The 24,007-nt window shown below is 44.1% G+C and overlaps 1 protein-coding gene across 1 annotated transcript; it reads right to left on the bottom strand.

The window, feature by feature from the left end:
• Window positions 1-4,158: 4,158 nt before the first annotated feature.
• RNF114 (ring finger protein 114) lies at window positions 4,159-22,302 on the bottom strand. The gene is made up of 6 exons (XM_006839189.1): window positions 22,155-22,302; window positions 17,627-17,777; window positions 16,187-16,293; window positions 13,542-13,656; window positions 5,626-5,733; window positions 4,159-4,273 (listed from the first exon to the last, which is right to left on the bottom strand). The coding sequence occupies exons 1-6, from the start codon at window positions 22,298-22,300 to the stop codon at window positions 4,208-4,210; spliced, it is 693 nt and encodes a 230-aa protein (XP_006839252.1). The 5' UTR covers window positions 22,301-22,302; the 3' UTR covers window positions 4,159-4,207.
• Window positions 22,303-24,007: the final 1,705 nt, after the last annotated feature.

Consider the following 24,007-nt stretch of genomic DNA (forward strand, 5'->3'; position numbering starts at 1 on the left):
CATGTTTTGTGACACTGATTGTATTCCGTACAATGTATACTCTTCTCACTTTCTCCCTGTGTTTAGTTTCCATTCATCCTTCTTTCCTGTCCTTTCCTGCCTTCTTAGCTTTATTCCTGGGCAGATACTGCCCTTTTGATCTCCTATGGTTAATCTAAGTTTTGCCTCTCTGGCATTAACATTCACCTTATCGGCCTATTATTTGAAAGTTGGGCCACTGGGGTGAGTTCAGTTACAGGCTTTAAAGGTATCAAACTGCCACTATATTTCAGGGGGTTCACCAGTTTCTATCAGACCAGAACGACTGGTCTTTTATTATTTTGAGTTTTATTCCTTTTTGCCCACCTTATCCGGGACCTATTTTGATGCCTGTGGTCACCAGTGGTTGCTAGCCACCATCTAGTTCCTCTGGTCTCAGGGTCATGGAGTGAATGCAAACATTTTCATCACTGCAGATGAAATACTACTTTTGTTTTAAAAGCAAATATAAAAATGTTGCTTCTGTCTACTCATACATTTCAGGAAATAGTTTCATCCATTTGAATTTCTGACAACAAAGTAGGTGAAAGCTGATTGAAAAAAGCACATCTTTTCAATCTGCTTTGAGAGCTGAAACTTGCAGTATCTGTGTATGATGCTTGAAGTTTTTTTTTTTTTTTTTTAAAGCTTTTATTGTGAATTGAGTGATAGTTTATAGTGCAGATCATCAGCCTTGCCCTCAACCAATCATATTTCGTTTCATTGCAATGATTACAATCCTGTCCATGCATCATCTGTTAACAGTATTTAAATGAACAAAGGGCACATTTTGGAAGCCAGCCTCCTGCCCACTGACACACAGCCTTTCTCATTCCATGGATCTAGAGTCCTCAGCTGCTCTATGCCATCACCTCTGCTTCTGACTTCTGTCTCTGTTTCTCTGCTTAGGACCCCTCGCTTTGCTCATGCTCTTCCTTCTTGATGGTCCTAGGGTCCTCTGTTCCTGGAATGAAAGATAAACTACTCCCCAACTTTGATTTCACAGCTTCTACCTTTATAGTTGTTAACAACTATAATTAGTCATGGTAACAATTACTATTTAATCAGAAGAATCCTATCCCCTCCTCCCTCAACCCCTTTCACCAGACCCACCTAGACAAGAGGAAACTATTCAGTGGGGTTTGAACCTTACCCTCCCCTCATTCAGAAACTCACCACACTCTTGAAAACTTGTAAGCCAACTACTTTGTGCCTTTATAGCCCCTCATTTTTGGTAACCAGTATCTAAGTTGCCTATCCCTGTCAGCTCTTCGTACTGAAGGGACAGGCTTGATCCTTGATGTGAAGAGTCCTTCCCTCTCAGTTGGAACTTTGAGCAACTACATCCATAAGCACTGAAGTCTTATTTTAAGCCAGAAGTCCCCATTCATCACAGCACTGATTCTCCCTTCACTATTCCCCTTGGAGTCCTTCCCTCATCTTAGAAAAGCACCTCCAATCACCCAAGTCTTCAGGCCCCAAACTTGGGAATCATTCTCAACTCCTCTGTCACATCTTACCTTCAAGAAGTCTCTGACGACAAAAAAAAAAAAGTCTCTGACCAAACTGGACAACTTTGACACCCCCCACTTCTACATGGTTATGTCACTCAGGGACAAGTCCTTACAGTGACCCACCAGACCCTTCCACACAGCCCCCTCCTCTCCTGGCTGCCTCCCTATTGTAGTTCAAGGGTAACACATGTGCTCCCACCTTAGAGCCTTTGAATTTGGTTACTTCTGCTAGAATTCTCTTCCCATATATTTACTTGGCTTGTGCTCTCATTTCATTCAGTTCCGAGTGTCACTATCATTTCTTGATCTCTTTTGGTCTGACGAAAGACCTTCAAGGACAGCCCAAGTGTATGTTGCAAGAACAGAGGCACTGAATTCTAACCAGAACCCACAGCACAATCCATACCTAGGCCAGGGAGCCTGCAGGATATCAGGGAGTAAAAGGATTGCCAGGGTTGACTTGCATAGTTCCTGGTACCATCCACTGCAGAAGTTGAGGTGTTTGAGCTGCTTTATATGTAAGCTTCTATGGGACGAGGATGGGCCTGGATAAACTCAGGAGATAAGGATAGCTGCTGAGTGCCACACGGAGAAGCCACAGCAACTGACACAGTCCTAGGGTCTGTGAGCTCCTAGACTACTACCATCCTGGTGAGGAAGGATTAGCTTCTACTTCAGAGTAGGGAAGTGGGTTCAGTAAGGGGAAGCTGTTGTCAGAGTTCTCACAGGCCCCCTCCTCTTGGGCCTGACCTCAAACTGGTGGACCTCTGACTAAGATGTCCCTGGGGCACTGCATGTCAGGAGAATGTAGATAAAGGCACGTGGCACACCTTGCTTTGTCGAGCATTTTCACCTCTCGTTTCAAAATGTCATGTCCCAACTGTGGGAAGTGAGGATTGTGTTCATTTTCCAAAGTGGCCTGGGGCCCAGCAAGGAGCGTGATGAAAAGCCAGCTTGGCCTCGCCTTCCCCTCAGAACAAGCAGGACTCTTGTGGAGGCTCCTCGGGAAATGGTGTTTCATGAAACCAGTCATTACCACTTACCAGTTGGATAAATTATGAAATTTATTTATATTTCGCCTTTAAAAGTCAGAACATAACAAATTTCACTTTCTGGAAAGTCATCTTATTAGAAATACATGAAGTGCACTTAATACAGGAAAATAAGCCAAGTTTCTCTGAGCCACAGCAGGTTTCCTCTAAGTTCCCTCCAGACTTGACAGAGACAATCTCAACTCAGGAGGGCTGAATGAACTTTTCTAGAAGGACAGTGAAGCAGCTGACCTAAATGGTGGGGCTCTCACGAGCAACAGCACCTTTAGGAAGTTATTGCCTGGATGGGCTCCAGCCGCCCTTCATTGGCCGGTAGGGAGGCCCACAGCAACAGCAGCAGACACAGACTGGGGCACATCTGTTACCTGCAGCCTCAGCTACTGACTAGAAACCGCTCTATGTTCAGACTCAAGTTGTTTGACATGACACACACACACACACACACACACACACAAAGACCCAATTTCATGTGCCTTTTGGTTGATGAGAGTTTCTGTTCCCACAGAGCAGGCTGACAAGTCTTTAGCCTTTTGTTTACTACTGTGAACGATCTTGAACTTGGGGCTTCCTGACCTGTTACCAAAGCAAGTTTCCAGTGGACAGCTTTTATCAACAGCTGCTCACCAGAATGTGTTTCTCCTTTAGGAACATCTGTCTTGTAACAAGAGGTAACAGATTGCCTAGAACCTTTCTCTGCATTTAAAGGGAAAGCATGCACACCCCCGTCTAAGGTAGAAACTGTTTGACAAGGAAAACCATCTGCAACAGGAAAACAATGTTTCGTCTAATCTAAGTCACCAACTAGAACAGAATGAGTATCTGCTGGAGCCCCCTCAGCTCTTGCTTCTTATTCAGGACTCCTTTTCTGGTTTCAAGGACAAGGCTATAATAAGCAAGCCCCCAAATACAGAGGTCAGCCTCACGCAGTCATGTGAAAATAGCTCGTGAGTTTGAAAACCAGAACCAAACAACTCTGACCCTCCCACCTCTCTCCCTCCGCCCCATTGCCAGATGCATTGCTTTAACTTTCCGAACCTAGAAATACTTCCTGTCAAAACTAAAATACATGGTCACACCTTATCCTAAAAAGGCACCATTGCAGGCATTGAAGACCGACCAGTTCACGGGAAGGCTGAGCAGGAGGAGGAAGGGCCACTACTCAAACCTTCCAGCACTAGACCCTCAATGCTTCATCACTCACTGCCCGGTGCACTACTGTCTAGAGGGGCAAGGAGGTGCTAGTCTCATTGTGCTATCTGTGGCCCAGAGAAGGCTCTGATTGGCTCAGAGGACCCACAAGGAGAACACTGGACTCCAGGGATGATTGAGACAAGAGCAAAAGTGGTGGTGGGAAGAGGAGGCCGAAGCTCTAGGAAGTAGCCGGGAATTAATACAAGACTAAACCATGGAACGAACAAAGTTAACAGGAGGGGAAAACAGCTTTGGTAAGAGCCTGCAGAAAAGAGGGGACACTGACCTGGGGCCCCTATTTCCCCTGTCAGAAGGCCCTGTCCTTAATGCCATGGTTCACTTCCAGGTCTGTTGTCCACTGTAGGTGGGTGAGTCCAAAATTTCACGTTTCCTGTGGAAGCTCTGGAGCGGGAGATGCACAGCATGGACTGCTCACTGGTCCATGATGGAGCGCTGCAACACCTGGTTCATCATGTCCTCTTCATCCACATCGTAATCCTGCAGCAACACACACACTCAGTCCTGCAACTGATGCCAGCTGCAAAGGATCTGCTCAGTAAGTGAAGCAGGGCAGTATAGTGGTGAGACTGTGGGGGCTGCCTGGCACCAGATCCTCCTTCATGGGGAGACTGAACACAGACCAAATGCTCACGTTTTAATGAAGTTCATTCATCAGCAGGGGAAGGCAACCACATGCACAAACCCACTTGGTGGCATCATTTCTATAGGGTGGCTTCAGTGACCTGCCCAGAATGGGATTTTTAGGAGAAAGTAGTAACATTAACTTTCTTTAATGGGACAGAATGATCTGCTTGGACTTTTTAGGAATTCTAGTCATCCTTGTTGTTATTTGTTGTGGAGTCGGTTCCGACTTACAGCGCCCCTGTACAGGGTTTCCGAGGCTATAAATCTTTACGGAAGCATAAAGCCTCATCTTTTTTCCCCTGCGGAACAGCTGGTAATTTCGAACTGCTGACCTTGCAGTTCGCAGCCCAATTCGTAACCAATATGTTACCAGAGCTCATCCTTAGAGTTAACAAAAAATGTTATTCTTAAGCCTAAATTTCAGGGTTAGAATAAGTATTCTTCATGACGACTTAGGAAAGATCTAGACAGTCCTTCTAAGGTCCTGAAATGCAGCTATTCAGACTAAATACTACTCTAAATCTTAACAGGACACCTTTCTGTGGAAATGGTACACTTTCAGTAGGTGGTCAAGCTGCTCCATTACTGAAATACCAGGACCATAGCATGCCACTTCAAAACCGCCCAGGCTCCAAGGGAAGGAAACAAACCTGATGACCAGCTGGCTCATGAATGTGTGTTGTTTGACCGTAAGTACTAGGAGATAAAAGCTGTGGTACTTCACATGAAATTCTGCATTTCTAGCTTCCTGGAGGAGGGGCAGCTGGAGGGGACAGCAGTCACTCTCAGCACTCCCCTAATGAGTCACCCACTCTCCATCTTGTAAATTCTGATGAGGACCACTTCCATTACTTGCTTGTCCCCATGGGCACTTGAACTTAAGTTTGCTGTTTTTAAGTGCCATCAACTTAAAGATATATAACCAAATTAGATTAAGTAACAAGTAAAACTCTACATACCAAAAGAAAGCAAGCAAAATTTGGGAGGGAGGACAAAAAAATGGGGACAAGCTTTCACGGTTTCTCTGTCTAGATAACCAATCAGCTCATTTTCTCAAACACCAAACCACATGAGGCTCTGGCCACTTCCCTGGCTCAAGAGTCTAGCAAGCTGCCATTACATCAGGTGACAAGCTCAACAAGCAGTTGATGTGAGGGAGTGGTGCTGTTCCCAGGGAGAGTGCAGAGCCCGGGCTTCAGACTCACCACAAAAGTGTCGTATGAAAACTGGTGCCGGCGCTGGATGTGCTCTATGAAGTTGGCGCTGCGGTAGTTGGGGTCACCCCAGGGCATCGAGGCACATATCGGACATACCTGTCAATAAAGAAGCAAGGTCTTAGGCCCTCTGTAGCCTATGTCTGGCCACCTTTCTTCCAGGACAGCTTTCCCCAGACACCAGCCAGGGCCTGCTCACTCCTTCATGTGGGCATCAGCGTCACAGGGATACTACTAGTCTTCTACTTGAGTCAGATGACAGACGGGGGTGGACAGCAGCTTAGGCCAGGATGCCACACTTTTTTTTTTTGATCCCCTACTATGTGTCTCCTGGTGTGGCACTGTAGTACCCGGACTGGACTTCAAACCACAAAGCTGGCAGTTCAAACCCACCAGCTGCTTCTCGGAAACCCTACACAGGGTTGCTATGAGTCAAAACCAACTCAACAGCACTTAACAACAACAGTGGTCAAAGAAGTGAGCCAAAGTGCAGGGAGGGACTCAGGGCAGAGCCTTGTAACCCAAGTTGAGCAGCAGATAAGTGAGGTCCCAAGGAGGCAACCCAGAGCCATATGTGAACACGTGATGAAGTAAATGAAAGGTGAGGGCAACCAGACTAAAAGTGCTTCCTAGAAGAGGCTGAGTGGAGCTTGGGAGGTGTTTAGAAAAGCAAAGGGTACTCGGGAGAAGTGGTGTGGACAAGAGGCCAGGAGGCAGGACTAGCGGGAGAAGCCAGACCACTAGCCTGGCTACAACAGAACATCTGTGAAAATGAAAAAGCAGCAGCTAGGGTGGGGGAAAGGTGTGCGACAAGCTTGTGTTCTTTCACCATACTTACTCAATCTGTATGCTAAGCAAATAATACGAGAAGCCGGGTTCTATGACGAAAAACGTGGCGTCAGGACTGAAGGAAGACTCATTAACAACCTGCGATATGCAGATGATATAACCTTGCTTGCTGAAAGTGAAGAGGACTTGAAACATTTACTGATCAAGATCAAAGAACACAGCCTTCGGTATGGGTTGCATCTCAGTGTCAGAAAAACAAAAATCCTCACCACTGGACCAATAAACAACATTCTTATCAATGGAGAAAAGATTGAAGTTGTCAAGGACTTCATTCTTCTTGGATCAACTATCAACTATCAACACTCGCGGAAGCAGCAGTCAAGAGATCAGACGACATACTGCATTGGGCAAATCTGCTGCACAGGAACTTTTTAAAGTGTTGAAGAGCAGAGATGTCAGCTTGAGGACTAAGGTGCACCTGACCCAAGCCATGGTATTTTCAATAACCTTATACGTATGCAAAAGCTGGACAGTGAATAAGGAAGACCGTAGAAGAATTGATGCCTTTGAGTTGTGGTGTTGGAGGAGAATACTAGAATTGTCATGGACTACCAAAAGAACCAATAGATCTATTTTGGAAGAAGTGCAGCCAGAGTGCTCCTTGGAGGCCAGGATGGCTAAGCTCCATCTCTCATACTTTGGACATATTGTCAGGAGAGAGAACAGTCGCTGGAGAAGGATGTCATGCTGGGTAAGATGGAGAGTCAGAGAAAAAGAGGAAGACCCCCAACGAGATGGATCGGCCAGGTGGCATCACTGATGGCGTCAAAGTGTGGCAGCGGTGGTGAGGCTGGCCCAGGATCGGACATTGTTTTATTCTACTGTGCATGGGGTCACTATGAGTCGGTTCTGACTCGATGGCACCTGACAACAACAACAACAGGGTGGGGCATAAATGGGCCCCCACACCCTATTTCTAAGAAGATACGGTGGCAAAGGGGTTGGCGAGAGACGCGCCTGAGTTGGTGGAAGACCGTTTAGTGGAAGAGCTGCAGCTGTGGAGCCAGAACAGAGGTGAGGACGGCTGAGCTGCCGACAGGTGGAGTTCTGCAGGAAGAGGAGCGGGACGGAGGATAGCGCTGAAGGAAGAGAGGCCTTCAGCTGCGGCACCAGAACCTGCAGAGTGACTTAGCAATGTCCATCAGAAATATGAGTGCACCTCACTCCACTAATGAATTAGCCTACATCAAAGGCTACTTTATGACATACTAACACACAGGCAAAGATAGGTAACATTTAAAATCAGGAAAAACTTCAAGTGTATAGTTTAATGAACTAGGTTTTAAACCCAACACATAAATTTGGTGGTAATGTGCCATGGAGTCGGTTCCGACTCATAACCCTGCATAGGGTTTCCAAGGCTGTAAGTCTTTACAGAAGCAGAAAGCTTCATCTTTCTCCTGTGGAACAGCTGGTAGTTTTGAACTGCTGACCTTGAGGTTAGCAGCCCGATTCATAACCATTATGCTACCAGAGGTCCTTACACATAAATTTACATCTGCCATATTCAATACAGCAGAAAAAGAAGAAACATTCTAAGAGATTTCACCTGCCAGTATTTTCGAATAGTCCTGAAGAGTATTTCTCGGTTTCAATACAACTCCATTATCACACTGATCAATTAATAATTTATTAATAGCATTTAGCAGTCAGTCCTTAATAAAATCTCCTGATTTCATCATCTGGGAATCAGTTTAGTGTCCAATTAAACAATGGTACAGCCACATAAGGAAAAATGTAGCAGAAGTGAGGATGCTGAGCTGAATGGAGATGGGATCACTGGGAAAAGGACAGTGTGGTTGGCTGCACTACATAACCAACGCCATCAATCTGTCTTGTACGTGGCAAAAATGCTCAACTGGCAAAAGTGAATTTCTCCACACAACTGAATTTGAAAAACAAAAAGGAAGTGAACCAACATGTATTGTGATGTGAAACAGATGACAAAAACACCAGTTATAGCAGACAGGAGCCTTGGTGTTGCACTGAGGGTTAATGCACTGGAGCGTAAGGTCAGCGTTTCTAACCCACCAGCCGTTCCTTGAAAACCCTACGCAGGGTTGCTATGAGTTGGAACCAACTCAAGGGCACTTAACAACAACATAGTAGAAGATGCTTCATTTGCATCAAAGTGGGACACACAAATTTCATGAAGGATATTCAAAAACTACAAATGTCTCTGGAGCGGGCATTTGTCCACATAACTTATTTTCAGCTATGCAGTGTGAACTTCCACATAACACTACTAACCATCATTCAAGGGAGAGCATTTCTGGTCCTGTCAAAAAAGAACTAGCTTAGCAGCCCAGAGAACTGGGTTCTGGTATGGTTCTGCCATTAGTTAGTGCGCGTAGGTGTGCAAACTAACTGAATTTGGATGGCACACTGGTTTCTGTAGTTACTCAATCCTACAAGTAAAGGCTGGCGACATGATGGCAGAACTGAACTGAACCACCTCTACTATTTTTACTGACCCTTCTATTTTACGTTTAATAGGTCAGATGTGTCTGTATATAAATAATATATATAATCATCCTATATATGTATACTTAGTTTTAGTGTGCTTCACTGTATTGCTTTATTGTGCTTTGCAGATACTGTTTTGTGTGTTTCTTTTTTTAAACAAGCTGAGTAAAGGTTTGTTGAAATACTGCATCAGAACAACAACAACAACATAATGTAGTATCAGTCTTTAACACAGAGGTGGTGGTGGTGGTGGTGGTGGTGGTAATGTGCTGTGGAGTCTTTTCCGGCTCATGGCAACCCTGTATAGGGTTTCCAGGGCTGTAAATCTTCGCGGGAGCAGAATTCCTCGTCTTTGTCCCACAGAGCTATTGGTAGATGCAAGCTGCTCACCTTGCAGTTAACAACCCAACAGGTAATTGGTTACACTACCAGTGGTCCTTCTTGGAATATTGTTGTTATTAAGTGCCATCAAGTTGGTCCTGAATATCAGGAAAATATAAAAGTTTCTACAATAAAATTCTTTTCCTTCCAAGCATTAGCTTGAAGCAGCATATAATAACCCATTTTCAATACTCCCTGTTCCTATTCCAATACACACACTTCCAAAGTCTCTAAAATCTGCAGCTAATGAACTGAAAGTCGATGTGCCTTGGTCTCTTGTTTTACAATACTCGCCTAATTATGAAAATTGTACCTTATACACAGTCTTGAAACAATCTAAGTAGTAGAGAGTATCATCTTTTCCTGGGAATAAAGGTTAAAGAAGAAATGCCCCCCCCCAAAAAAAACCCTCAGCACTATGTTTCCAACAGCAAGTGTTCACTCTGTGTCTCATTTTAGTAATTCTCGCAATATTTCAAACTTTTCCCTAATGCTGCTGCGAACCTTAAGGTCAGCGGTTTGAAACTACCAGCCGCTCCGCGGGAGAAAGATGAGGCTTTCTACTCCTGTAAAGATTTACACCCTCGGAAACCCTGTACAGGGTCGCTATGGGTCAGAACCAACTCGAAGGCACTTAACAACAACAAATCATACACTTAAAAGACTACAGTATTGTGTAACCATCTCTTTTATAAGCAATTGGAAATCAAGACATTTGTGTGACTTGCTTTAGCTTTATTGCAATGGTTTGGAACCACAGCCACAGTTTCTCCAAGGCCTGCTAGCTAACTTCAAAATGCAAAATGGTTTTCTCAATCAGTGGTTAGTTACTGAGTCCTTAAAATCTCTTGAAAATAAGAGTAGAAAACATGGCTTTTGACTATTTTTCATAGAACATGCCTCTTCTCTTGCCTACTGTGGGCTAAGGATATGTACTGTGTAGCCCAGCCCCTCTGGAATCCTGAAGGAAAAAAAAACAGTAGGTTAATGATAGCTACAGTTACCCTCTGTGTGACTGTGACCCTTAAAAAGGGTCTTTGAAATGTTTCTCAGGTTAGCAGGAAGCCCTATTGGAGTTAATGTGGGCCCTAACCTGTATGACTGGTCCTTGTAAAAGAGGCGAGGGTCTATGGCCACACACTCCTGACCGTGGCTGAGTCCATCAAAAAGAGGAGATGACACAGAGACAGGGAGACACGGGAAGGACGCACGCTGTGAGATGCTTCAGCTACAAGGCCAAAAATGCCTGGAACTACCAGAAGCTGGAAGAGAGGTACGGAACCAATTCTCCCTCAGAGGCTCAGAAGCAATCGTCACCAACAGCCTGATCTCAGATGCCTCCAGAGCTAAGAGTACACTTCTGCTCTGAACCAGCCACTTTGTAGTACTCTGTTACAGCAACCTTAAGAAGCTAGTACAATGCCCACAGAAGTTTCCATTATCTGTTTAACAAAGATATATTAGAAAGATGACTACTAGTGCCAAATGATGAGGCCGATGTGTTTCTGAGCAAAAACAATCAATTCTTTGTGACTGTTTAATCTCATGAAAGACTATCTGGCCGCCATAGTATGATGTTTTACTTTTATACTAGGTTTATTTTTATAAAACTGAAATGGCAAATGCAACAGATTCATCATAGATTAATAAATCTGAATACAATATGATAACAAACACTGGGAACAATGTGGTGGCAGGAAAGTGGGGGGCTAGGGAAAGAGGACAGAGAAACACCTTTTACAGTCAACCTACCTATTATGCAATGAACTGACTACGTACAAAAGAAAAAACTGTAAAAAACTGCCAAAAGGTGAAGAAAAACCAAGGTTCCAAGGAAACTGGCTGGGACCATCAAGGGGACGTCTGTAGGATTGGTGGGGTGGAAGCCAGACTCAAGGTGACATAGGGGAGGATAGGAAAACAGCATCTTTGCAAAACCAAAGCTTGAAAGAAAAGAGAAAATGCCATCCAGAGAAAATGCCAGGTCAAATAGGCCCCCAAGAAGTAGTCCTGAGGACTTGGGCATATTTGAAAGAACACAAAAGTTAATAAGCAGGTAATGAAAAAAGCTGGAGGTAAGAGAAGAAACATGATGGTGAAGTCTCAGGAACAGTAAGAACATGCAGCACTTACTGGGTTCTTTATCAGTGCCAAGTTCTCTTTTGGTCCTTTACTGAGACTTCACAAGGAGCCCTCTTCCCCATTAAATGGGAAAGACAGAGAAAGGAACAAGGGTTACGAATGGCAGCGCTTACAGGTGCCAGCTAGTAATGCAAACAAGTGAAGCAGGCTAGGCGTTAAGTGAGGGGGCAATGACTTCTCAGAGCCAGCTGAGTTTTGCCAGAATCTCTCATTTTTCAAATGTACAGTACACCAAGATGAGCAATCTAATTTGCTCTGATTTTTAAAGGTTAGAGAAATGAGTATCTCTGGGTCAGACATGCCTGTGCATGACCTCACTAGTGGGTTGGGGGGCTCCTGAGGTGGACAGAAGAAACGGGACACAGACCTGATGCTTTGACCTACCTAGTTAAAAGCAGGATTCAGCTTGTATTTGGGAAGGACAGAGACAGTTCATGCTGGGAGTGATTCAGCCACTGGAGAATGTGCTAGGGCCTACAAGGATTACTGAAATGGGGGCACACCATGGATGAAGTTCTCAAGTTTGGGGAGGTGGGTAAAGCAGATGGAAAGGTTATCCATCTGTGGAACCTGTCACATGTTATGTTTCTGTAGCCTATATGTTATGAGGCCAGAGAAACAAGTGTAGAGTCGCTGCCTTGACTAGAACTTAGATGTGGTACAGAGTCTAATACTTAAGAGAACATTTAAGGTATTCTTGAATAGATCAGTTATATCTTAAAATTTATGTTAGGAAAAACAGAGAATGCCGCAAGGCCAAAGATGATTAGCAATGACAGCTGTCCTGGTATCCTCATAAAAGCTCACTCCAATTCTAGTTTCTTTTACAGTAATGAAGCTGAAGACTGCCCAAGAAGTGGGGCATATTGGTCAGGAGCAGTCTGAAATAAACGGGAAAACAAAACTGAACTAAAGGGGAAGTCATATTAGTCAGCTAATCACATTGAGGAATGAATAACATTACCAAAAAAGAACACAAACTTTTTTATTTTTAAAAGAAATTATATGCCAGTCTTGATACTTAAATATAATCAGAGGATTAATAAGCCTTTTCCCAGCAATTTCATCAGAATCCTCTTTTCCCATATCTATGAAAACTCTTAAAGGGGAAAAACAACAGCTTTATGGAAGAGAAAGTTGGTGGACATCAAAGGATCTTCAACCAACTAGTCCAAGTCGACATTACCAATAACAGGATCAACAGGTACTACATATCCATAATGCAGCACACGCAAGCCACACCACTTACCAGATTCCTCAGCCAAAACAGCCTGGTCTGAGTCTAATCATGAAGAAACACAAACCTGAATTAAAGGACAATCTACAAAGCTGGCCTGGCCGCTTAAAAAAGTCAAGATCAAGAGAGAGAGAGGCTGAGGATGTGCTTCAGATTAAAGGAACATGACAACTGTCATACACTGGAGCTAGGTATTTGGGGGGAGGGGTACCGGCTATAAGAACATTATCAGTAATTGTTAAAATCTGAACACAAATTCCACGAGATGTCGTTAAATGCTGTAGAGTTGGTTCCAACCCACAGCAAACTTGTGTAGGGTTTCCAAGGAGTGGCTGGTGAGCATGAACAGCCAACCTTGCAATTCAAACCAACTTTGCAGTCCAGCACATTAGCCCACAGCATCATGACTTTGTCATTATTAAATTTCCTGAATGAGATAATAAAACACAAAAAGATGTGGTTTTGTAAGGATCATGATATCTGTAACTTAGTTTCAAATGATTCTGAAGAAAAAAAAAAGTGCATCTACATGTATGTTGGTGGTATGTGCCATTGAATTGGTTCAAACTTACAGCGACCCTGTAGTACCTGAGAACAGTGGTGGGTCTGACCTGCTGACCTTGTGGTTACCAGTTCAGTGCTTATCCAGGGCTCATACATACATAGAATAAAGCAAATATAGTAAAATGTTCCTTTATGAAGCCAGGTGAAAGGTCTGTAGGCATATAAGAAACCGTGTACAATCTTGCCATTTTTCTGTAAATTGGACTTATTTTCATAACACAAAGTTAAAAAAACAAAACAAAAAAAAACAGATGCAAGTTACTCTTACCACAGATTTGGTGTCTGCACTATGGAATATTTTGCAGTGTTCCACAAGTCCTTCCTGGTCAAAGTTCTTCTCAGGGCAGTAAGGGCAAGGAAAAGTGTACCGGTTTGGTATATTCCTGGGAAGATGAAAAGCAAGCAACCTTCCATGAGTACCTTTCCACACTTCAATCACTGTCCGAGGGTATATCAAAAAGTATTGCTACTAGGGGTTCCAATTCATACCGGCATAGGCCTATTCCACATACAAAGTGTTTAAACGTGCATCTGTGATCAGTGGATGGCCACAGATAAGTTCTCTCAGTTGTCTTAGTCTCATTGTTGGTAAGTGCCGTTGAGTTGGTTCCCTACAGAGAGTTTCTGATGAGCAGCTGGTGAATGTGAACCACTCACCTTGCAGTCCTGTGCATTACCCTGCAGCACCACACTGTTGTTGTCGTTAAATGCCATCAAGTCGGGTTCGAGTCATAGCAATCCTGTATGGGGTTTCTGAGGAGCAGCTGGTGGGGTTTGAACTGCTGTTAACCTGTGGTTCACCATTCAGCACTGATCCTACAGCACCACACCAGAAGTCCATTAAAAGGGATACTTTTCATGCCATGGAATAAAAACGAATTTGCAGTCATGGAATATCAAACTTTTAACCAAACTCAAGTGGACATCTTCCCAAGTCAATGAAGCTTTGCAACAAGTTTATGGGAATGCTGTCTCACATAAAACAAGAGTTTTTAGATGGATCTAGGAGTCCTGGTGTGGCACTGTGAGTTAATGCGCCAGAGTGCAAAGCCGTTTGAACTGCAAGGTTGGCATCTGCTCCTTAGAAACCCTATACAGGGTCACTATGGGTCGGAACTGACTCGACGCACCTAACAACAACAACAAAGTATTTTAAGGAGATTGAGGAAGGTGAACAGGGCAGAGAGGTAGGCTCAGAAAGTTATGGTGACTTTTATTCAGGATTCCAAAGGAAATCTTTATAGATCTTCTGAAACACAGGACAATCATAGAGGCTTACTAGGAGAAGTTCTAAGAAAACTGAAAACCACACTGGTGAGAAAAAGGCCAGGAGAGTTGCACCCAAGAACTGTTTTCCATCACAACAATACACCTGCTTGTTCTTCAAGGGTAGCAGGGGCTGTCCTACGGGATTTTCACTGGGAAACCTTACTTCATCCACCCTACATCCCTGATCTTGTCCCTTCAGGCTTCTTTTTGTTCCTCAAACTCAAAATACACTGAAAAGAATATGATTTGAGGCACATGAGCATGCCAAAACTGTTGTATGACGTGATGTAAATTGTTAAGTGCAGAATTTTGGGGGAAGGGTTGTTGTTGTTAAGTGCAGCCCTATATAAGGTTTCCAAGGAATCACTGGTGGGTTAGAGATGGAAACACTGCCTAAGAAGTGTACAGACCTAGGCAAAATACCTGTCAAGAAACAATGACTTCAAATTTTCCTACTTTTGTATAATAAAGGTTTCTATGATTTTGTAGCAATTCTTTATTTTTAAAAAACCTGTGTGACTTGAGCGAAGGTTAATAGAACAGATCGTCAGTTTTACATTCAACAAATCATTCTTTTCATCTTAATGATTCCAACTCCTTCAATATAACATAACCTATTCCATTTCCTCCCTTTGTTTCCCATTTCCATCCCTTTCCTAACCCTCTGAACTTAGTCCTTGAGCAAATGTTGCCCCTTTGATCTCAATCAGTTGACCATTCGATGGTGTGTGTACCTCGCTAGTACTGTTGTTTCCCTTACAGATCGATCTACTGCTTGGATGAAAATGGAGCCACGGGGGTGAGTTCAGTTCCAGACCTGAAAGGTGACTAAAGACCACAGTTTTAGGGATCCACCAATCTCTACTGGCACAATAAGCTTGATGTTTTTCATGATTTTGAGTTTTGTTCTACATTTTTTCCTACTCTATCTAGAAGCGTCTAGTGTGATCCTTCCTTTTCAGAGCAGTTGAGTGGTAGCTGGGCACCATCTAATTCTTCTGGTCTCAGGGTCATGGAGACCGATGTTCATGTGGTCCATTAGTCCACTGAACTAATTGTTTCCAAACATCTTCAATTTTCATCATTCTTTTTTCCTCCAGACAGAATTAATAGTTGCACCTTAGACAGCTGCTCATGAGCTTTTAAGATCCCAGATCCTACTCACGAAAGTAGGATGTAGAGCACTGTTTTAGTGGACTATATTATGCCAGTTAACCTCAAGATGATGGTCCTTAGCCAAGGCTTAGCACCTCATTTCCTCAAGGTATCTGGTAATGTCTAAGATGTTTTCACATCTTTGTTCCTGTATGTGTAGCAATTCTTCTTGACTCACCCTCGTAAACTCCAAAAGGAGGCAAAGCTCACTGAATGTATCATGACAGGAGGCTAATTACGATACCAGTATCAGGTTAAGCATTTTGAATGTAATGCAATGGCATAGCTGACATTTGAGTAAACACTGAAGACATCCCCATTCCTCTTTAAAAACAAACCCCAAAAAACCTATGTGGATCAGCTACAGTCAACATAACAAGTACAACTTCACTACTCTCCCAAGCTCATACATCTAAACCTCTGAACAGTGTTCAAGATCCTTGTAGCAAAGGATGATCTCCACCTGAAGGAGTCAATGAGTCCTCTTACCTTGGCTGAAGGGATGCATCCTTAGTGGTGGCTTTCACACCTTCCATAATGTAGTTCTGGTATTTGGAACAGGTAGCCACGTGGGCCCGGATCTTAGATAGGAAGAACTAAGAAAATCAGACGCAACAGTCAGTCAGGACCTTGTACCAAAACAAGGGTGAGATAAAATCTAGGCCTACATAACCCTGACTAACAATTTCACCAGATTCCTGGCTGTGCTAGTGGGACTGAAACCCCACTGCATTTCTGTTACCATCAAATCAGGACATCTTCCACTCAAACACTCCTCCTCCTCCTAGAGGCTTGCTTTATTTAGGCTGTGCTCTCTGCTCGCACACACTCCAAATCCAGTGACATTTCCTATGTTTTCTACACTAGCATTTAAACTAATTTCCTTAGAGGAAGCCAAGAACCACATTTTTGCACATGTGTGCAACAGAGAAAAGTAATCATTTAAGGAAAAGAGATGCAAGCTAGAAATCCTAGTGAAGGTACTAATTACCAAATTGTGATAGAGGATTTTTAAAAACCCAATCTGAATTCTGTCTTCCCTATAAAATCTAGGCTTTGTAAAATGGAGACAAAACCCCAGAAGAGAGTCCTTTTCATCACAGGCATTCCAAGAAAAATGTAAGGAATGAAGAAAGAGGAATTAAGGAGTAAAAACATACAATATCATCACTAACCTTTGCAAAAAGAAAATCAAAAGCATACCAAAAAAAAAAAAAAAAGACCTCACTTATTTTTAACATACATAAAAATGAAATAGGAAATTTTATTTATGTAATGTCAAAGTTTCCAAATTAAAGAAACAACCAGAAATGTAAGCTCTACAATTTGAGCTCTGGCTTATCCTGATAGTTCCTGTCTTTCCTCCAGCTAAAGAACTGAAGGACTCAATTCAGAACTAGAATCACCCACTGGGGATGCCTAAATCACTCTGAAAAGAAAGTGATATGAAGGTTATTAAACAAGGGGAGAAAGAAGGCTTGGATAGTAAAGAAATCGACATGCTAGGCTGTCCAATAAGTCACTGAGTGAAAAAAAATCTAGTTGTATTAAGTACACATTACAGCATGATGCCACTTTAAAAACAATCCTGCATTGTGTTCGCAAAAACTTTCCATCTGTGCTGGTCAAAAGGTAGAACATGTTAGGCAGGCTTCTAAATCGAACCACTTTTAAGTGGTAACCTCTGAAGAGTGGAGTGGGGAACAAACCTACATTATTTTGTTTTTGTACTATGTGAAATTAACAAAATTATAATGATTGCAAATCCAGGCAGTCTCAAAGTGAAATGGCACAGCCATCACCACAGATAACTAGCCATGCATGGGTGCCATTGCTTCACTCATCCATGCTCTAACTTTGGAAAAGGTGCAATGTTTACCCCATCTTGTCACAGAAAGACACTGATGCTTCTGTTTTACGTCCACATACATTTTTATGGCAGCCATGGCAAGAAGTCTCTGTGCTCTCAATCTGCCGCTCGAGCTCCGCAGCTCGGACGCCAGGGGCCAGAGTGCTGCGACATACCCCACAGACAGGTTTCTTCGGCTTCAGACATTCCTGCAGGCATGCAGAGCAAAAGCTAGAACAAGACACACAGAGAACTGCTGTCATGCATCATGGAGACAAGACAACGAAATGGATCAACTTTTTAAGACATCAATGAAAAACAAATTCAAAACAACTTGCTCTCTGCTCCTGGTGCCAATACAGACTACTCTATTGGGGGAGTAGAAATTGCCTTAAAGAACACAGAGTGGTCCAGCAAGGGAAACAAATGCAAACTACTACGATACCTGGTGAAACTTATGGTTGAGGCTGTTGTTGTTGGGTGCTATCTAGTCAGCTTGGACACACTGCGATCTTATGCACAACAGTGTGAAGCATTGCCCAGCCCTCTGTCAGCCACACAAATAAACCCATTTTATATCCATCTCGTTAAGGGGCCAATCCATCTCGTTAAGGGGCTTCTTTTGTTGCCGACCTTCTACCAAGAATGACATCCTTGTCCAGGGATTGATCCCTCCTGACAATATGTCCAAAGTACATGAGACAAAGTCTCACCCCATCCTTACTTCTAAAGACCATTTGACTGTTTTATCTTCTACGAAAGATACAATCCTCCCAACAAATTCTAGAAGTAGGTACTACTATGTCCACTCCACAGAGAAAACAGTTTCAGGAACCCTACACTAAGACTCCTCAGTGATAAGAGACGAAAAGTTTGAAATTTGCTGTGTTACCTCAATACCCAAAAGCGACCCAAACCACTGCTGTTGAGTCAATTCTAATTCAAAGCAACCTTGGACAGAGAGCAACTGCCCCATAGGATTTCCTAGGCTGTAATCTTTATGGAAGCACAATTTCTCCTGCAAAGCAGCTGGTGGATTTCTATACCACCATGGCTTCTTGTGTTACCTCACCCCTAATTCAAACACATGATTAATCGTTGAGGTAACCAACCTTAGTCCCCACCACTCAGGGATCTTGGCAGGGTTCTCTGGAACTCTTTTTCACTCCTGTGAAATGGACACAGTAGTACCCACCTCAAGGATCTGTTGGAAGGCTGTCTAGCCCTCAGTACAGTGTCTAGCACATAGGATGTAAATGGTGCTGCTACTGTCTGAGCTGAATGCAAAGTGCTACGAGTAGGCTAAGGCAAGAATGGCTAGCTGTGGGACTGGGGAAGGTCAGAGCCCAGCAGAGGTCAGAGGCAGCATCCACAACCAGCCTTAAAAGGAAGAGCTCAGCTAGCAGCAGCAGAAGAATACTCCAGGCCTTAGACTTAAACATTCATGATGCATCTGAGGAAATAAAAATTGAACAGAGTAAGCAATAAGGACCCAGAGATTTAAACGTGACCAAATCCAAGCTTTAGAGAAAGATCTCTGGTAGTATCATGGACAACAGGGTTTTCTGTTTGTGGACAGGGGAGAAAAGAGACTTGAAGTAGAAACCAAACAGATGATTAATGGCAAGGGACTGTGAAGGCCTGAGGCAATAGATAATGAAATCAATAAATTAATTGGGGCAGGGCAGCATCAGTAGGACCTGGCAATTCATGAATTTGGAGATGGAAAGAACTGGCAACTCACTGCATTTGGAGGAGAAAATGATAGAAAGCCAGAAATGAATGAGTCTCTACCCTGAGTGCCTAGGCAGGTGATGGTGCTGAGTGAGGTCTACAGAAGGAAGCTATGAGGCATGGAAACACCCTGACTGTTTATCTAACTTACTCAACAGGACTTATTTATGGCAGAATTAACAAAATCTGCCAGGAAGAACTCAGGACATATACCAAAGGTAACTTTCAGCACACCTGGCTAATTTTTACTATCTCTAAGAATTTTCTTCTGCTTTGTCATTAAACTAGGTGTCAATGCTGCTAGGCAAAGCTCTACAGCTGGTGGAAGCTGCTGAGGGAGTCTTGTCATTCAAAACTGAGGGCACCTGTGTTTAGACAAAATGGTGACCCAAACTGTCCTCATGACACTTAGACTATGGGCAGGAGTATGAGTGGAAAAAAACATAACTATTAATTACACAGTGATTAAGTAAACTGAGAAAATAAAACAAGGCAAAGAAATGAGCTGGGTGAATATAGAAAGCCTCTTTGAGGTGACATCTGAGCTGAGATCTCAAATTTAGAGTCACACAGAAGATTCCAGATGGAAATGACACTAAGTGCAAAAGAGTGCCCAAAAATCAGGAAGGCAGGCCTCTGGTTCTATGGCATGGTAGACCAAAAGGAGAAGGGTAAGCTGTGACGAGGAAGAGGTAGGCCAGACTTTGAAGCTGTCACTTGTTGTGCCTCTTCTTAAAGGCAGCAGATCAGGAGAAGAACCCAATAGAGCATAAGCTTATAAAACCAAACCCAGCAAGTATCTACAAAGTGGCTCCAAAGCCTTCCCTCTAGCACATACTGTTCAAATGTTCATGAGCCACTCTGTGTCTGAGTCATGCCCAAGAAGTCTGCATTTTAGTCTAGCTTTCAGTTTCCATTTTTCTAACCAGAGCTGTTTTTAGTCCAGTCTTCCAGATTCGCCACTGTTTCTGTCACAGGGCTATTTAGAAATCCTCTTCTTCTGGGTCCCCGGCTACCTGCCCTTCACCAGCTGTATTCCACTAGGTTGGAGAAAAATGTAGTCAATCAGGGGTTGAAATCAAGTTTTTAAAAAAAACACAAGGCCCTAAGCCAGAGTTGCAGTGATGATCCAGTTTTCAAGCACAGACTTAACAAAAACCAACAAGGCAGCACTGGCTGGAGCAGTTGGGAGACTACCCTCTCTCATTCAGGCCCTCCCCTCGAACTTCAATCAGCACTGAACATGTGGAGCTAAGATGCCAAGTACACAAGCCGGGCTTTCAATTCCAATTCTGCCCCTTGCCCTGACCTAGTGAAGGGTCACTGTCTCACAGAACCTCAAATATTGCTGCTCTTCTATTGGTGAACTCTGTGGGTCAAGCCTCTTCAGAGATGTTTCCAGTAAATAAAAACCACTGATTTAACCACAATGGCAAAAACCTGAAGAGGAGGGCTGACCCAAGGATAAGACAACTTGGTGAGAAAGCTACCTAGATCCCACTTTACTGTAGATGAAGCTTAATTCCACCATTAATTTCTTAGTTTATTCATTCCCTGATCACCTTCCTTCAACCCCCACAGGTCTCATTCCTGTAACATCCTCCCAGGGCACCATTCATTTTTTACACCAGTGTCAATATTCCTTAGTTCGTATGTAGAAACAATTCACTGGGCTGTGAATTCTGAGGCAGTCTCATGCTTCTTACCATACTCCTCATAGTGGACATATGAACATTCGAGTCAGCTGACTGATATAAGATTGGAAGACCGATGGTCAGCCACTGGAAAGAGTTTTACTTTGTGCAAGGAAGGAGAAGGAAGCAAGTCCCAGAAAGAAGGGTGGGTTCATTTCCACGGGGTTGGGGACCAGGGTGGTCATTTAAAAACCTGCCTGTACAGTAGGAAGTGAAAGAAAAGCAGCGAGATGCCACCCTGTTCTCTGAGCTGGCTAAAGCGCCATCTAGGAGTCCAGCTGTGAAGAGTTTAAACAATGGCGGAACTCACTTAAGTGAGGCTCAGTTTCCTCACCTGGCCGCTTTCCTTGAAGGCCGGCGGTAGGAAAACCTGCTGTTGAGGCCCAGTGTTTACAATGCCCATGACCAGTAAAAAGGGTCCCCAATTCCAAGCGACGCCCCTGATCAGCACTGAGGGAGGTCAGGGAGGCCATGTCAACTCAGAAGAGAGAGAAACAGGTGGCCTCATTTTTGACAATTCTTTCCATTTGAGAGAAAGTGTGTGTGTGTCAAATCCACCTGTACTGGGTATTGTCACAGCGATCTCTCTTAATGACCCTAACCGGTCTATGAGCAGGTCAGGGAGGCTTAAAATAGATTCAGACAAACCCCACAAGTAAATACAACTAGCTCTCTGGGCTCCCTCCCCGGCCCCCTCCACATAGGGGCGGCCTGGCCAGCTCTGCAGACTTCCCTTTTGTTCTTTTGGCCTCGCTCAGCATTTCTTCAACTTAAACGCACAGTAGAAATACTTGGTAGAGTCGAACACAGAGACAAAGGTACTGTAGGGGCCATGTACGTGGAACTATCTAAGGGAAACGTTGGATCTTCAAGGGCGGACTTTAGACCTAATTCCACTGTCATGTGAGGGAAGGAGCCTGACAGGCCGCCCAAAGCCTAATGCGCGCTCGAGACAGTGGCTGGTGCTCCACTGCGAAGGAATAAGGAGCCGAATAACGGGGTTAGCCACGGGAGAAGAGCGCCCCGCAACTTTCACCGGGCCTCAAGGACTCCCGGAGTTCCCCGGGGAGAAGTCCCTCTAGTCACTGCTTCCGCCCCCGAGACGCTTCCAGTCAGGGCCTCGCCCCTCGGCTTCAGCCCCTTCCTCGTCAGGCGTCCCACGCCCGGACCCGCCGCTTACACGTGTCCGCAGGGCACCTGCACCGGTTTCTCATACACCTCCAAGCACACGGGACACGTGAAACGGCCCAGGGGATCAGCCTCTGCCGCCGCCGCGGGCCCAGCCAATTGCGCACCGCCCTCACGATCTTGCTGCTGCGCCGCCATCTTGCTGCTACTGAGCGCCGCGCAACGGCGGCCGAGAAGAGGCGCTCGAGGGGCGGGGCGGGGGCGCGTGGGGCCTGAGCTAGAAGCCTGCCAGACCCCCGAGTGGGCGGGGCTTGTGGGCGGTCGGGTCCATTCGGGGCGGGGCTGTGTTCAGTAAAGGCGGTTGGGGGCGGGGCTCGTAGTGGGCTACGCCTCTTATCCCGTGAGAGGGCAGGGAAAAATTGAAAAACAATTTTAAATATGGAAGCCGGATCAGAGGCAGGACGGATTGGGACGGGCTTTGCGCATCGTCAGTCGCCTTTATCCAAATTTAAATCGCTCAGCATCAGCTGTACCATTACTTAATATTTCTCTTTAAATCATGCCATCTTTTCTGTAAGTTAACCCAAAGTAATTTTAAAGGGAAAATTACTCTTGCCCTGCAAACAAAATAACACTTTTTATTGATGAGAACTGTAAAACAAGGAAAACAAAATAATATCAATTCTATCCAACCGTCTAGCTAGGATATACACTAGACTGCTAACCCCAAGGAGACCTGGTGTGGTGCTGTAGGATAAGCACTCGACTGCAGTGTTGGTTTGAACTGCAAAGTCAGCTGTTCAAATCCACCAACTGCTCCTCGGAAACCATACACAAGGTCACTGTGAGTCGGAACTGACTCAACTGACTATACAACAACAACAACATCCTTGCTAACAGGAGCCCTTGAAGAGTAGTGGATTACTAGCGGCCATCCTGGCTTCCACTGAGCATTCAGGCTGTACTTCTTCCAACGCAAATCTGTTTGTTCTTTCGGCAGTTCAAGTACTTTCAATATTCTCCTCTAACACCATAACTCAAAAGCATCAATTCTTCTGTGTTCTTCCACACTGCCCAACTTTTACATGCATATGAGGTGACTGAAAATACCATGGCTTGGTTCAGCCGCACCTTAGTCCTCAAACTGACATCTTTGTTCTTCAACACTTTAAAGAAGTCTTGCCTAACAGATTTGCCTGATGCAAAAGTCCTTTGATTTCTTGACTGCTGCTTCCATGAATGTTGATGGTTGAGCCAAGCAAAATAAAGTCTTTCACAACTTCAATCTTTTCTCCATTTACATGGATGTTGTTTATTGGCCCAGTGGTGAGGAGTTTTGTTTTTCATACATTGAGGTCAACCCATACTGAAGGCTGTAATTTTTGATCTTCATCAGTGGTGGTGGTGGTGGTTATGTGCGGTGGAGTCGGTTCCAACTCATAGCAATCCTGTACAGGGTTTCTGAGACTGTAAATGTTTATGGGAGCAGAAAGCTCATCTTTCTTCCGTGAAACAGCTGGTAGTTTCGAACTGCTGACCCTGAGGTTAGCAGCCCAATTAGTAACCACTACGCTACCAGACAGATTGAATAAGCATGGTGAAAGAATACAACCCTGGTGCATATCTTTCCTAATTTAAAACCATTCAGTGTTCCCTTGTTTTGTTCAAATAACTGCCTCTTGGTCTATGTATGGGTCCTCATGAGCACAATTAAGTATTACGTAATACTTATTCTCCGCAATGTTGTCCATAGCTTGTCATGATCCATACAATCTAACGCCTTTGTTTAGTCAGTAAAGCACAGGTAAACATCTGTCTGGTATTCTCTGCTTTCAGTCAAGACCCATCTGACATCAGCAATGATATCCCTCGTTTCATGTCCTCATCTGAATCCAGCTTGAATCT

The sequence above is a fragment of the Chrysochloris asiatica genome, unplaced genomic scaffold, assembly GCF_000296735.1.
Source record: "Chrysochloris asiatica unplaced genomic scaffold, ChrAsi1.0 scaffold00023, whole genome shotgun sequence".
Taxonomy (NCBI): domain Eukaryota; kingdom Metazoa; phylum Chordata; class Mammalia; order Afrosoricida; family Chrysochloridae; genus Chrysochloris; species Chrysochloris asiatica.

Bases quoted from the DNA above. Each gene is read 5' to 3' on its own strand.
- RNF114 (XM_006839189.1), bottom strand. From the start codon at position 22,300: ATGGCGGCGCAGCAGCAAGATCGTGAGGGCGGTGCGCAATTGGCTGGG. The intron at 5,734-13,541 runs GTAAGAGTAACT...CTTTATTGACAG, and splicing joins GTGCAGACACCAAATCTGTG to GTATGTCCGATATGTGCCTC. The intron at 4,274-5,625 runs GTGAGTCTGAAG...GTGTTGCTGCAG, and splicing joins TTTCATACGACACTTTTGTG to GATTACGATGTGGATGAAGA.